The sequence below is a fragment of the Buteo buteo genome, chromosome 17, assembly GCF_964188355.1.
Source record: "Buteo buteo chromosome 17, bButBut1.hap1.1, whole genome shotgun sequence".
In the NCBI taxonomy this organism is placed as follows: Eukaryota; Metazoa; Chordata; class Aves; order Accipitriformes; family Accipitridae; genus Buteo; species Buteo buteo.
In genome coordinates, this window is record NC_134187.1 from 20418356 (window position 1) to 20433737 (window position 15382).

The 15382-nt window shown below is 39.3% G+C and overlaps 1 protein-coding gene across 4 annotated transcripts in view; it reads left to right on the forward strand.

Annotated features, from left to right (window-relative positions):
- Nucleotides 1–15382, forward strand: part of MYT1L (myelin transcription factor 1 like) — a 128182-nt gene that overhangs the window by 83765 nt on the left and 29035 nt on the right. For all 4 annotated transcript variants that reach the window (XM_075049870.1, XM_075049871.1, XM_075049868.1 and 1 more), the window contains exon 14: nucleotides 11560–11622. In XM_075049870.1, coding sequence (XP_074905971.1) covers nucleotides 11560–11622 — 63 coding nt within the window. The remainder of the gene's footprint in view (nucleotides 1–11559; nucleotides 11623–15382) is intronic.

The following is a 15382-nucleotide window of genomic DNA, read 5'->3' on the forward strand; positions in this document are numbered from 1 at the left end:
TCCTACACTTTTCTTCATAGGAATGAACAAGGCAGCTCTCTCAGCCTTGTATATCAAGTGCTCCAGGCCCATAACTGTCCTCCAACATCTTGCAGCAATGCAAACTTGCCGCTTAGTGTTTGTAGCCCTCAGACTGCTGGGAAGAATACAAAAAACATTGTACCCTCCTAAGTGTTACTTCATTAGGGCTGATTTGTCTGCTCACCGTCTACCATCTAAGTCTACCTCAAGGCAGTAGGATGGAGTACTTGTAGGGGTGGGCATAGCTGTGGTCATGCCCAACCTGTCCTCCTTGCAGACAGGTTCATGACTAGACTCGCACTAGGAATTTTTCCCTTCAGTAGTAATTAAGTCTTGCTTAACATTGCAGGCCCGAGGTAAATTAGGGCTCAAGTAAACAGTGAGGTAATACTTAAAAGTCACTGTAGATGGAGCATGAGTCTCAAGTCAATCACATGAAAAATTAGAGCAAGTCTGAGAAGTTTTCAAAAATTAGTATAAAATCACACAGAAAATCGGTTAAAAAAACCATTTCTCTTAGCTGTACTGTTCATTAGCCTTCTCACTAGACCAGACTGCCTCTCACAGTCTGATATAATTCACACTCAGTATTTTCACATTTCTTCACTTGGGCTTCTGACAAATGTTTTTAGGCCTAGAGGGGAAAAGCTGCTTGTTTTCATGAAACAAAAACTGAAGGATTTTAGTATTTTGCTGTTGACTCTTCACCCCCAAAATAGAAAGCAGTATCTCTGCTTTATCTGTCTGGGAAAGCGAAACCCTTGAGAGTTTGCTCCCTTTATCCAAACATTAACCTGTCCCCATTAATGAATGGCACGTGTTTTCAGATAGAAGCACATACATTCAGAAATGATTTAAGAGTCCATCCAGTATAGGAACTTCATGGTACAATAGCACTTCTCAAGGTTGCTAATGGGCACAGTGCAGTGACTGCATGTGGAACAAAACATACCTCTCAGCCTCAAGATGCAATTACTTACCTAAACACATTTTACACCGAACTATTATGTTTACCTTATCTTACCTTTCTGAATGTGCACTGAAAATCATCTTTTCAATTGCTCTTTTGAAACGAGAGTAAGAAACAAGCTGTTAATAGTGAAGAAAATTCCAGCCCATTACATTTTCTGTCATTTGGATTATTTTAGTGGTTTGGGTTGGTTTTTTGTTTTTTTTTTTTTGTGCAAACCACTGAGCCCTCATGCTGCCCATGATATTTTTCCTAGATAACTCAAAGGTGTTTACAATCCTGTTGATTTATGGCTTTGCCATAATGCTAGACTGAGAGGACTTTCATTAGAGGCAGGACTCATGCTTCTTTCTTAATTGTATAGGGCTAGAAATATTTTGTAGGCTTAGTCTTTCAAATATTCGATATGCTATTTTGGAAGAGGACATATATATTGGACTTTCTTCATGCTCTTATTCTTTCCGTCCTTCCCATTCAGCCTTTCCTTTCCCCCTTACACTTGATTCAACTGCCTCCTTTCCTGTGATCTTCTGGAGTCCTTCTCTTGATCAAGTATTTGTGCATGCACAAGTTGAACAGTTCTGTTCAAATGAAGAACAGATAAACAGAATAACTAAGGAATGGCTAATGCTGGGTTGTGCGCATTCTCTTCCCAACAACTTTGGTGGATTCTTAAGGCCACAGACTATATGAAAGCTGCTAATTTGTTTCCTCTTCTTTTAGCAATCCTGATCTGATAGCTTTTCTCGGTGTTTCTTAGGGAGGTGCTGACCGTTAAGAGTATTCAGATTCATAGATTTTGCAGTCATCCCAAACCTCCAAGAAATTCTCAGGAAGTGACAGATTCAAGGTCATACTGCTGTGCCCACCAGACCCTTTGGTAATTGCTTCACTTGGGAGAAGATATATGAAGTACAAAAGAGCAGAGCGTGGGAGAAGCAGCAACATAGAGACAACAATGCAAGAATTACGCTATTGACAATTTTACGGTGTTCAAGGCAACCAGCAGGCTACTAACCATAATGTAAATCTCTTATCAGGGGAAAAATGCCCTACTTTAAAGAGTGCATTTTCAAAGTACTCAGCATTTGGCCTAATTTTAGTTTAATGTTGTGCTAATACTTCCATTTACATCATAAACAGAAAAGTTAGGCCAGTTGTACAAGCTTCTGAAGACACCTTTTAAGGTGAAGAATACCAGAATGCTCTTACTGTGCTACTGTCTTCAAGGGCTTCTCTTGGACCCAGTTTCACATACAGGGAGCCAGAGGAATCATGTCACTGGCTGTTGTGCAAACCCTGACTGGACCAATCTTGCTGTGCAGTGGCTGAGTGGCAGATATTCCTGAGAGGCTTAGTGGTTCCCATATTATAGACCAACCAAGAATAGGACATTCTTCTTCAGAAACAAATGTGTCTACCCAAAATTACTGGAAAAAGCCCATGTGGGGTTTTCTTCCAAACACAGGCTCACAGCAATGCTATTAGGAGACCGAGAACTTGCATGGCTTGGCTCCTAGTTGTAGGGCATGTTCTCTTAAGGCTATATTCTCCTGCATTTTTCTCCGTGCCTTGATCTTTTTGCGTTATTTCTTCTATAAAAATGCAGCTTTTTTTCAAAGGCTGAGGTGTTTGGAAATGAACATTTGAATTTGCATATGTTGGAACTGATTCATCCCTGGTGCCAGGAAGTGCTCTCTGCTGCGGGGAGGGGATCTGCAGCTGGCCGGTGCTGCCTCCGAGGCAGGCGATGCTGGCAGGAGAGAAAGCGTGGGCAAGGTGCCCAGGGAGAGAGCTGATTCACAGCTTCCCCCTGGCAGCTTCTGTGAACGGAGCACCCCCTGGGTAGTGCACAGAAGCTATTTCACATTAGGCACATACCATGCCTTTGGCAACTGGCATGTTAGGCGGTATATGCTGGTGCTAGATGTGAGAACAGCGGGCAGCACGTCATGGCACTTGCTGCTGGGAAGCTGGGAAGTCCTGACTGCTAGCAAAACAGGCAGCATGCAGAGGTGGTAACTGAAGGCACAGGAATATTTTTTCTAAAGCAATATAATTAATTTAAACGCATCATGTGTATCTGTGCATTCGAGTGCACAGCAGTTACTTTAAATGCCAGCATGATGCATTTTAGTCTGCTCATAGGAAAATGGCTTTCAGTGTAATTGAAAAACATATCATGTTCTTTCGCACCCCCACACAGTTAAAAAAATGCAGGAATGCAATACAGATAATGCCAGCAGCTAAGGACAGAAAAACTGTACATGCAGAAAGTCAGGGAATTAATTAAATTCTACTTAAGGAGAAGAGTATGCAGTCAGCCATCCCCAGTTTAGAACCATTCAACTGCTGGGGATTTTTAGAGGCAAGGAGAGAGACAGAGCAATCTCTCATCAGAGATAGAAGAGCCTGAAGTTACTCCACGAAGCCTCTGAGCCAAAATTATTTTAGTCTCATGCCTGGACTAGCTCCATAGGCCTGGCATCATTCCCTCATGGATAGAAAGACTGTACAGTGAAAGTGGTAACAACAAATCCTTCCATTCTACACTTCTTTCCAATCTCCAACCTGCAGTTCTCCCAGTGTCTTCTGAGAGGGCTCAGTAATGCCCCACCAGGAGTGATCCTTGCCTGGATTCCCTGATCTCCTGCCCATTCCTACTGGAACTGCACTGGATCCAACGCCAAAAAGCAACTGACAAGATAGAAGAAGATTTTTCTCAATTCACTCATTTGCTATTCCACCACAGTTTTTTTTCTTGCTGGCTCTTGTGATTTCCTCAAATCCTCTTCCTTTATATCTGCTGTGGTTTGGGGTTTAAAATTTTCCTACTACCTCCAGTGAGGCCTGTCATGTCAGTGGCATTCTGCTAAGAAATGTCAGCAGTATTTTATATATGAAAAAGTAATATATAGCACTTTTGCTAATACTGAATTTGTGTGATTAAGTACTCCTTCTAGTTAGGCTGAGTACAGGGACATAATTAGCATATGAATCTAAATTTATCTTCTTTTTTATTTTTGGCTTCCAATGCATCTTTGTGAACCTTTGATATTTATAAGGCTCTGAGTTCACATGCTTTTGTAGGTATTTGTGAGGACTAGGACATAGGTTTAGCCTTGAACATGAAACCATAGACTGAAGATCCACTGAAATATTCATTATCTGCATACCTGTCCCACAGAGTTTATGTTGCCTGTTGAACCAATTCAAATGAGCTCTGAATGCAATTTTCAGAAGTGCTCAGTGCTAGCCTGGTTCTGCTCCTTTTGAAGCCAGTGATAAAGCTTACAAGGACTTTAATGAAAATAAAAGAGAGCAAGATACTTAAAATGACTCACTGTGTCTTGGCAGCCAAGAAATTCTATGTTATGATTTCACAACACACAGCGTTTTCTCCCCTGACACAAGGACGCAATGTATACCCAGTCACATCAGCAATGTGAGAGGACCACAAGCAATACAGACTGTGGGAAAGATAAAATCAGCTGGGAGAAAAGGGCAGGAGGACAAGAAGGGTGATGAAAGAAGAGATAATGGAAAGAAACAGCAAAGAGGAGGAAAGAAGAAAGAACTGTCGACTTCAAGGTTATTAGAGATCATGAAAGGAGGAAAGGATGAGGGAGGAACAGAGAATGAAGACATCAGCCAAAGGGGACAGAGAAAAAAGAAGCAAAAGGGAGAGAGAGAAAATTTAAAAGTTACAAGAGATGAAAATGAGGAAGGAAAAGGATCTGGAAAAGGAAGGAGTAGAATGTGGAAGACAAATGCTGGAGAGGAGTATGGATGGAAAGTAAAAGAGTGAAGAGTGAAGAAGTATGTAGATGTGCAGCTTCACTGAGGGAAATTAAGAGAAAATAAATCCATCGTAACAAAACAGTTTTTCATTGCAAATTCACGGAAAGGTTGTGTAGATAGCAGGGTTTTGTCTGGCATCAAAAGAAAATATCAACACTTCAGGAATTCAGAAGTCAAATACTATGGCAAAAAAATAGACCATAAAAGACAACGGGCTAAAAGTGGAAAAGCATCTGTGTTCCTACTGGAATTAGGACAGACAACGGCTTTTCTTTTTGTCTTCATGAGGAAAAGGATCAGCAGCATTCCCACTTCACATACTTAATTAGAGTTTGACAATCTACCAAAATACCTGGGACTGAAAATAAGATTTAGAGATTTACACGTCCAGATTGCTTTCACGGAGCTGGCTAGAACAGTAATGGCTGTGAGGCATTTCTCTGACTGCTCAGAAAGGTAAAGGCAAAATGAGTTGCTGGTTTCTGTCCAGTTCCTGCTAAATAGGTGTTTTCATAACAATAACCACAACCCTGACTGTTACTGACACACCTGTGGCCAAAAAACCTCCGCTGAGGACCATACAGCTGTGTTGGTGATCTCCCTTGTCACCCTGGAGTGCTCCCTGCAGGTTAGTGGTGAGTGGCATAGGAAGGAACTGGAGGAAAACTTGTTCTCTCTTTTGGCCTCTTAAATAGTTTAAATGGGGACTTGTTTGTCAAGAGCTGCATACTTGTTGTTTTTTGATAAGCACTAAAATTCATAGAGGCATAGACATACAATAAACTTACGATACCTTACAGAAAACTCCATTTCTTAATTTGACAAAGCTTCTTCTCGTCCCTTCTCTTTCTTGCCCACTTTTTTTCTCCTTCCTCACATACACAATTCAGGGAACTGCAAACATAGTATCTTTACAGATTTACTTTTGTAACCTTTTGTTTCTGGACTACCTGACTAGAAAAAAAAACCACAATATTTTGTTTATGAATCTACATGTAGTTTCAGAAGACATATGGCTCTATAGCTGCATACAGAGCAGTGAATGAGTTGCTACTTCTAGCCTGTTTTCCTCTTCTGTGTAAAGTCATTTAGCCTCTCTCTGCCCCAGTTTTCCTCTGCCAAATTCTTCCCCTTTTCCAAGCAGTATTGTGAGATTTTACCCATTAATGTTTGTAAAATACTTTTAGATCTTCAGATGAAACATAGAAATGCAAAGTATTATTATGTCTGTCTTCCAGCCTTCCAACCTATGAATTCCATTCATGGCGATTCAGTCAAATAAAATAGAATCTCAAATACATGGCAACTACCAAAAAATAAAAAGTTCTACATTATTCTATGAAAAAATCCCACAGGAAACAATTATATTTCTCTAGCCTTTCTGAACCTTCAACAGAAAATCACACCTCTACTATAGAGATTGACAGCATGGTCAAATTAAAACTATGGGAAAGATACAATTTTCTTTTAAGTACCAGTTCTTTTGCTGTGTGGAACATTCTGAAGAACCATTCTGAAATTTTGCACAACTTACTTGTTTACTCCCCCATTCAATTCAGTATGATTTTTCTTTTGGGTTGCTAGCTACATCTGCTTTAAATATTTAATTATTAATTTATAGGAAACATATTCTGTCTGGTAGACTATATTATTTATATATATGTTCATTTACTTAAGGGAAGATTGGATCCACAACGTAGTAGGTACTAAGTGCTATAAACTAAATAATAAAATTGACATCAGTCTTTAGAGCTGATACACAAGCTTACTAATAACAGGTCATGAAAGGCATTTTGTAGCAACCTGTTGCAATTGAATCCCAGGATAGTTTGGTGAGTCCTAGAGAGGACTACTATCTGATGGCTCTTGGCATGGCCAGTGTGAGAGAAATTAATGGCTTGATTCAGTTCCATGGGAGCAGATTTCCTCAGCACAAAAATAAAATGTCGAAGCAGTTTGCCATAATCAGAACTGGCAATGTTCTTCACCTTTATTAGTGACTGTTATTATTTCTTTATTTCTAGAGTGTCCACTGAGTGCTATTGTTAATCCCCCAAGAGCGATAGCTAAAAAAAAGTGCAGGGATAACATACAAACCTGCCAGTTCCTGGGAAAACTACAGCCTAACTTAATAACATGCCCTTTCCTTAGTGAAAACCAGGCTGTAGTGGTAAGAGCAGCGAGGCTGAAGTGTGCAGAGGGAGAGAGCTTGGTGCAGGACATAGAAGGGGCCAAGGGTGATTGAAGGGGCAAGAGACAGAGAGAAAGAGAAGAAGTTATATTGGTTATAGTTGCTAAAACTGTCCCTGATGTTTAAGTTAAACATTGTCACCCTACTTAGCAAAAGATGCAACCATGTGTCACAGTGACCTGACTTTTGTTTGCGTGGTGTGCTAATTTGGCCTTGTATGATTCTAGATTCAAGGCTTCCATTTGGATTCATACACATAAACTGGTCAAACCTTAAAGACAAGATTTTACTGAGATAGAAATAGAATTCACTGTGTTGCTGAATCTGAACTGAGGGTTTCTCAGAGAAAGAAAGTGGAAGCCTGAGCCTGAGCCTGGGCCCAAGCCTCGGAGCAGGTGCTGAGCTGTGGTCAGGCTGTGTGCGCTGCAAAAGCTTCCATGAGCGCTGCCTCCTCCCTAGGGAAGGGCAATTCTTCCGATTCCAAAAAGCCATTGTCATTTTGTGGTAAAATCTCTAGAAGGAAAAAAAAAAGCAAAGTGTTTTCATTATATTGCAGATTACTATATCTTTGTTTTGTTGGTATGTTTTAGAGATAATTTATGTTTTCAAATAAATTTTAGAAGTATGTCAACCAAAGCTATATGCAATAATGAGGACAAAACTACCTCAGTTCTGTCTTTGCATCTTTGTGTAACATCCTATTTGATCTAATGCTAGTTGAGCTATAAATCTAAATATGTAAGCTACATGTAAGCTTATCTAGCTCCTGTGGACCTAGATAAAAGTCTAAGAATATAGGTTTAAATGTGGATCTTATTTGTAGTCTGCTATGCTGATGTGAGCTGGTTTTTTTCTTTTCTGAGCTGAGCTTGCAGCAAGACTTTTAACCATTGGCATTTGGAAAAACCCTCCCACTGCATCCATTTCCTTCGCAGTCTCAGGAACCTCCCTAGGTTCCTTCAAGCTGCCAAAAGTCTTTTTTAATTGCTGCACACCTTCAGTCCTTTCCCCGGTGAAGAATGGGTAGTGGGGCTTAAGTGAATTTATCTCAGTTTGGCTCTCACTTTTTTTTCATTCCTGCTGTTGAATCTTTGCCCAGTACTGAATCCAGCTGCCACAGCTGTTGCTGTTCTGCTGCCTGTCCTGCTTTCTGCTTATGCTTACGTTCCCCACAAAGCTTCTCTGGGATGTTCTGTGAAATGAATGGGACATCAAGGCAGTGCTAACTGCATTCCCCTTCACTGACAAGCTCTTTCTTTTACTGGATGCCCTGAATTTGTGGTAAAGTGCTAGTGTTATATGTTCCGAACGTCACTCTTTACAGGGTGAATTCCTTTTGTCACCTCACTCTTTACAGTACTAAAGTATTTCCCTTTGCTGCAATAAGCTATTATGTAGAGTCTACAAATAAGCTTTTGATCCTGCCAAATTACATTCAATTTAAGTAAGTGAGGAAACTGTTTATCTCATTTTCCACTTACTCTGATATTCATTTTCAAAGGGTTTCACATCACTTGCCTCTTACAAGCAACTGTGCATACATTTTTCTGGCATTGTTGCATGTACATATGATTGGTTAAGTCAAATATGTATAGGTAGCAGTTGACAGTAAAGTAGTAGTGTATATGCAAGTCCTGTGTATGATCAGATATTCTGAAAATACAGACTCACAACTCCAGTGGTACAAGGACTTGTAGTTGTCTCCTTATCTAATCTGCTTAGGAAAGCAAATAAACATTGTAATAACTTTATAGTTGAAACAGACTACTGTATATCTGCATCCTGTATTTCACAGTGGTTATAAGCACTTCCTGTAGAATGGAAACAGCAGTAAATAGAAATGTTCCAGGGTTTTAAAATGTTCTTAGCAACTGCACTAAACTCTTATTTCATCTGTTACATTTAGGTCAATATAAGCTTATGAGACTTGAAAACAAATATTATAGTGCCAAAATCAAAATCTGAAAGGTCTTTCTAAAATCCTTGCCTACATAAAAAAATCACTGCTGGTTTAATCAAAAGTATGATTTTAAACTGATGTGAACTGTATAAAGCCCTTTGTGAAGATTCTCAGTTCAATTTACAGCAGGATGATTTCTTCTTTAGCTTCAGTTGCTTAGGATTTTTTCTTTTTAAATGACACAGAAATAAGGTAGTTTTTAAATTGTGTAAGACTGTCTAAATGGTTGAGGTGTAATGGTCTAAATTTAAGACTGATTGATTGGATATACTGGTGCATCTTATAAACCCTGTTTGTTAAGACACTATTAATCATGCCTGCCTGTAGCAAAAGTCTTGAAAAAAGATGAGAAAAAGCATTGTTCAGTTTTGATAACAGCTTATTCTCAAAAGGATTGAAAAGTCTGCAGAGGAAAATGGTGGCTTCCAATAGCACGGGTTCATAAAGAAGGAATCCTTGTAGTACCTCAGACAGACTGCAGAGGAACAGTCTCACGGTTCCTTGTTCTCCTTTATTCATTTAAATGCCATGGACATTTATAGCCAAAGTTTAGTCAATTCCTTTAATTAATTCTTATTCCCATATCTTTGATTCAACATCTTTAGAGGCTTCAGTCAGGCTTCAGTGATGCAGCTGGTCTTCATGGAAGAAGGAAGTAGGCATTGTAGATCACTTAAGATACACAGCATTAAGAAACCACATGAAGCAAGAGATTGTCTCTCTGCAGATCTCAAAACATTTGCCAAAAAATAAAAATAAAAATAAATAGTGAGAACATCTAAATATTTAAGTATGAAGTATTTAAAATATAAGACCCTTTATATAAGACGCCCTAACCATTTATTTTTTAACTTAAAGAAAAAGCCAAAGTTTGTGCAGCCATAGAAAAGAATGAATGGTAAGGGCCACACAGACTGAGCTGTGACTTCGCCACCAAGGGCCATATTTTTACCTAATTTGTGTCAGAAGAAACTATGCAAAAATTAGGGGTTTTATCTTTCTACAAGCAGAAAGATTGATGTGTTATATCAACCTGTATATTGGTCTTTAATATCTTAAGAGTCACAGTAATACTTATACCTTCTAGTCAAGATCATGGTCTTATCCTTGGTCCTGTGCAAAGACGTAAAGCAAGAGAAAAGGAGAATTGTCTTTAAGAGTGCTGATCAGACTTCTTGTCCAAAGCACACAGGCTGTTTGTTACATAGAAAAGGAACTTCAGTGACGTAGTGAACACCAGAGGTTTTACCGGCTTACATCCTGAAGTGCTACCATATTTTAATGTTTTCTATAGAATAACTGAACTCGTCCAGATGAAGACCATGTAAGAACTCCATTTAACAAATTCCAGTTTAATTTATCTCTTTCAAGGTTGCGTTAATCATGTTTGAAGTTTGGCCCTGCTGAGCTCCTCAGAAGTAGGTAATGCTTACTAGCTTTAAAAAGCTAAAATTCAGCTTAATGGAACATGACAGCCCCATTGCACTGAGTTCTGGGTTGCTTAATTCCTGATTTTAAGAAACTTTTAAGTCTGTGCAGAAACTTTTGTGAAACAAAAGCTTACCGGTATGGACCAACTTTGAGGAAAGCACACATGTAACTAAAGGGTAAAAGCCAAAGTCTGCACGAACTCTGGATTCAAATAGTGAAAGAATTCAATGTTATGAAAATCTGATGTTTCAGAATGCAACATCTGAATTTGTGCGCATGCTTTTTTTGAATTTGAATGCTTTCTTCAAATGAAGCTTTAAAGCATGGCTAAAATTCAAAACTCAGGCTTAAGAAAAGTGACTTTTTGGAATTCATTTAGCATTCATCTGTTCAGTAAAATGAATATAAATTAATTCTTCCTTTGTCTTTTCTGTGATTTAGTGTAGCAGTTCAAATACCAGCTAATGGTTTTACTTAGCATTCTAATTTAGCTTATTCTGTGGTGATCGCAATCATCTTTGCAATGTAAAAAACCCCATCTATTTTCTTTGATGACTCTAATGTCGTTCCACTGATAGAAATTCCACCGATGGCTGTATCAGTGACTTCTCTGTCTGGTGCTGTACCTTGGTGTTTAGGAGTCTTTGGGTGGGTTACCATTTCTCCGCAAGAGGCCAGCATTACTTCCCCGTCTACACATTTCCTTTTCCTTAGGCATTTCCTTCGCTTCATGGAGAGGTGGAGGGGTCTCTCCATGCTGCGACCTCATGACACTGTGCAGTGGGATTAGAGCAATAGCTCTGATGGAAAACAAAACAGCTCGCTGTAATGTTAGCCATTACCTAAGCATACACCATGGGGATATTCCATTTGCTGTGAACCCTACTCATTCCTGGTGGTGCGGGCATGTCAGGCTGCTGCTGGAAATCTCCACTTAATCTGCCGATACTAGAGATATCCAGAAAGCATTTGAGTGGGCAGGTGAGGAATAGCAAAGAAAAACATTTTATGAATGAAAAAAGTATGCTTGTCCTTGGTGTGGAATTAAGCTCGGGTTTAGCAATGGCTGGTCCCCAGGGCTGGCACCTGTGGAAGCAAGGACTGAGCCAATAAATATTTTTTAATGGGCAGTTATATCTTTCCTGTCAGTAACACTGCTCCATATCTCTTCCATTATTATTCTAGGTGTCCCACCCCTGGGTGTGATGGCTCTGGGCATATTACTGGAAATTATGCTTCACATCGAAGGTACGTAAAGAGAAGGGTTTGTTCTTTAAATCAAACAACTGAAGGGCTAGAAGGGACCTCAACAGACCTCTCTTCCCTCTCTCAATACTGAAGTAGGATTGAGTGCTGTACATAGACATGGGTTGGTATAACACGTTGTATTTATCAACAATGAATAACATTTCTCAGCTTCAGCATGGCTCACTACACAAATAGGCAGGAAGATTTTTGCTAATATCTAGCAAAATCTTTGCAGAAAATGAATCCAGGTTTTCTGCCTTCTCTGTTAGCCCAGGGAAGCAATTCAACATTTATAAGTTTCTGCTGCCTTACATTCTGAATAAAGTAACTCTTCTCTTCACAGTCTTACCTTTTCTGGACTCAAATCCTATTCCTGCATTTTTTCCCCCACAAATTGTATTTCCTGATTGTTCCTGTCAGTCTCTTCCAGACTCTTTCAGTATTTCTTGAAATGCAAAACTGGACCCCATTCTTTACCTCCTCTCCCAGCTGAAGCCTTACCAGCTTTAATCAGAGGGAAAAAGTACCTGTTTCGTCTAAAATGCACCAGTCTTGTTAGTACATTTCAGTATAAAGCTTGGCTTGTTTTTAAATCGCAACATATTGTACATAACTATGTCAAGTCAGAAGAATGGAAAGAGAAATTCAGGGATGAAAGCTGTTACCTTAACTGCCTAAACTATAACTTTGATCCCTACCAATGGCCAAAAAAAGTTTCACATTTACTAATTAGAGTATTGTTGGTAACCCCAAAATCAATTATGGTGGTACCACTGTAGAGGTAATGTTATGAATTCTGTGTAATAAGCAATTCCCCTGTGGCTATTTGAGAACTATAAATCAGTAGAGAAGAGCTGCACCATATTTTGTAAACAGCTATCCACTGTTTAGTCAAAGAATAATAGTGTAGCCCACCTCTCTTTTGTTAGTAAGTCTCTTTACTCCCACGCATAGTAATATTGTTGAGTCTGGATATGTGCTTGCTTCACCAAGTCCCTGTAGTTTTACAATTGCCTATAACTAGACAATACAGAAATGCCCAGTTTAAATGTATTCCAAGTAAAAGCAACAAACAGTTTAAAGTCCAAACATAAATAACATAGAGATTGGGAATGTGCCATACCTTTACATGATGTAAAAATGAAAGATCACAATAACAATTTCTGTAATGCACAGTTAAACAACAAAAGTACAAATAATATTATAAAGGAGAACATGTAAACATTTTAAAAGCACTTACATGATGTAGGAGATTAAGTCACACTTTCAAAGGGATTTAAGGTCAAATTTAGAACTACATTTAACTATGTGTGGATTTATCAGCTCACACCTCTGCCAGCACTATGCTTGGTGTAGCTATACCCCGACTTTGCTGTTTCAGGAGGCTGTAATGTATTTGGTCATATTAACCAGAAACAGGCAGGACAGTGAAGATGCAGAAGACAAAGTGTCACAAACAAGAAACCTAAAAGTTGGCAAGGTTAGCAGGGGAGAATCACTGCATATTGGCTCATTTTTTAAACCCTTTCCCTGGTCATTGTCTCCTAGCCACTGTAGGACTGAACCATGAGCTGGATGGTGTTACCTACTTTTGTCTGTAAATTCTTATTTTCTTGTATTTTTGCAGATGAGTGCTGGACCAAGTTTTCATTTGATTCTGCAGCATACTCAGTACACCTAAAGATATCAAAAGTAATTCTGCAAAACTAAGTGATCTGGAATTTGTCCAGTTCATTGGGATTTAACACATTCAACCTTTTGAAATGCCACCATATCTATATTGACCACATAACTCCTTCGTTTCTCTTCCAAAAGGCCCCTGGCAGCCCCAGGTCATAGAATGGTTTGGCTTGGAAGGGATCTTAAAGATCTTAAAGATGGAACTAAAACTAAAAGATGGAACTAAAACTAAAGATCATTCTAGTTCCATCTAGGGTCCTTGGCTGCCTCTGGGCACGGGGGCACTGACACTGAAGGAGTAATGTCTTCTCTGCTTAAAACCACCAATGTCCCCAGGAGACCTGTCACATTTACAGGGAGCCAGCCCAACACTGTTCAGGTCATGATATCTTTTGAGGCCATTTCTGAGGTGGTGAGGCTGGCAAAATGCACGCTCTTTAAAAGGGCAGCAAACCAGTAGCCCAAATCTGGAGCTGTTAAGTATGAAAGACCCCACAGCACATTCACAGTTAAGCTTTCTAATACCCACACCGAAAATTAGCATTTACCTCTGCTTGCATCTGAGTTGGCATTTTTGTCTGTGTATGATACCATCACTTACAACCCTTTCAGTTTCAGAAGGAAAGGAATGACAAACTTCTCTCCTAAATGGCTGCCAAGATGCCTAGGTATCATCTGTATTTAAAATGGCTGCTCAACAGCAAGCACACATGAAGGCAGATTTAACTCTGCCATAACTCTCTGCAGTTCCACACACCCATTCAATGTATGCAAGATGTTATATCAGCATATACCGGTGTTGAATTTCCCTTGTTGTCTTTTATCTTCATATATAAGGAATTAAACTGATATAAAAATGAAGTAATATGTTTACTTTGTAATAGCTTTTGGTTATTATATAAAAAATATTAAAGCAAAGGCTCACCCTTGACATATGTTTTCTTGGTGAATCTGCTGTCAGAGGAAAAATGAATTAATCATAACCTCAGAAGCTGTCTGTTGGAAATGTCTGTTTAGAGGACCTGAAAGGTCTTAGAATTTTCTAATAAATCATAATGCCAGAATAGAGAGATCTATTGCAAAAAGATGATGCACCAAAATACCAATAAGTAGGTGATAATTAAATTGATTTAATATGTAGAAAGCATTAAATCATTAGTCAAGGCAGAAATTCTTCATTCAGATTTTTTTATGAAAATGTCATCATCTACAAGCATATCCATCTGTACACCTACTAAAAAAAGTATTGCTTTCTGAGGCATTTCTATTAACTGTTTAGTTTTCAGATGTAAAACCTGATTAGTCTCACCCAGTGGGTACAACTAGTCTCTCAGATAAGCTAGGGCATATCTGTGACTCCTGTCCTCTCCCCCTCACTTTCTGCAGTCCAGGTTGTATGGGGAGCAATGAACCAACCTGTTCCTGAACTGCCCCCTTGCCCCAGAGCCTGCTTCCTCTTATTCTAAATCCCTCCTGCCTCTGTCTTCCTACAGATTATGATATTATTGTTTTCAAACAGAACTATTTTTAAGTGGCACAAGCTTTCTGAGGTTTAGTTTGTACACAGGGAAGTATCGTACTTTGGTGTGCAGTATGCAAGTTGGGATGAACAGCACCTTGCTTTAAAAAGGAGAACGGTCAGCTGCATTTAAACTAGAAAATGAAATGGGATGGGAGCACTAGTCCAAGCCTATGAGCGCAGATGCCTACACTGTTAAATTGTTAGCATGTCCCCTAGCATGGTACTGACCCTGGGCCACTGAAACTCTCCCAGGCAATTCTCAGATATGATTTGGGGCTCAGCATGGGTCCAGATCATTCTCTATAAGCAATATGGGTGTAGCTGTCCTGCTTTACAGAGACAGTTTAGCTGTACAGATGTGAGCTTGCTGGTCTTGGGTTGAAACAGCAGTTCTAGGTCCCTTCCGTTTACCACTGTAGATGTAGCCATGCCATCTCACTAAAAGTTTCTAGGTAATACACTATGTCAAATATCTCATGCTAACATTCCTCCCTTTCTTTAATTGACTTATTTATGACTTTGCAGCATGTAAACTCTATTTTTGTCTATTTTTCATTT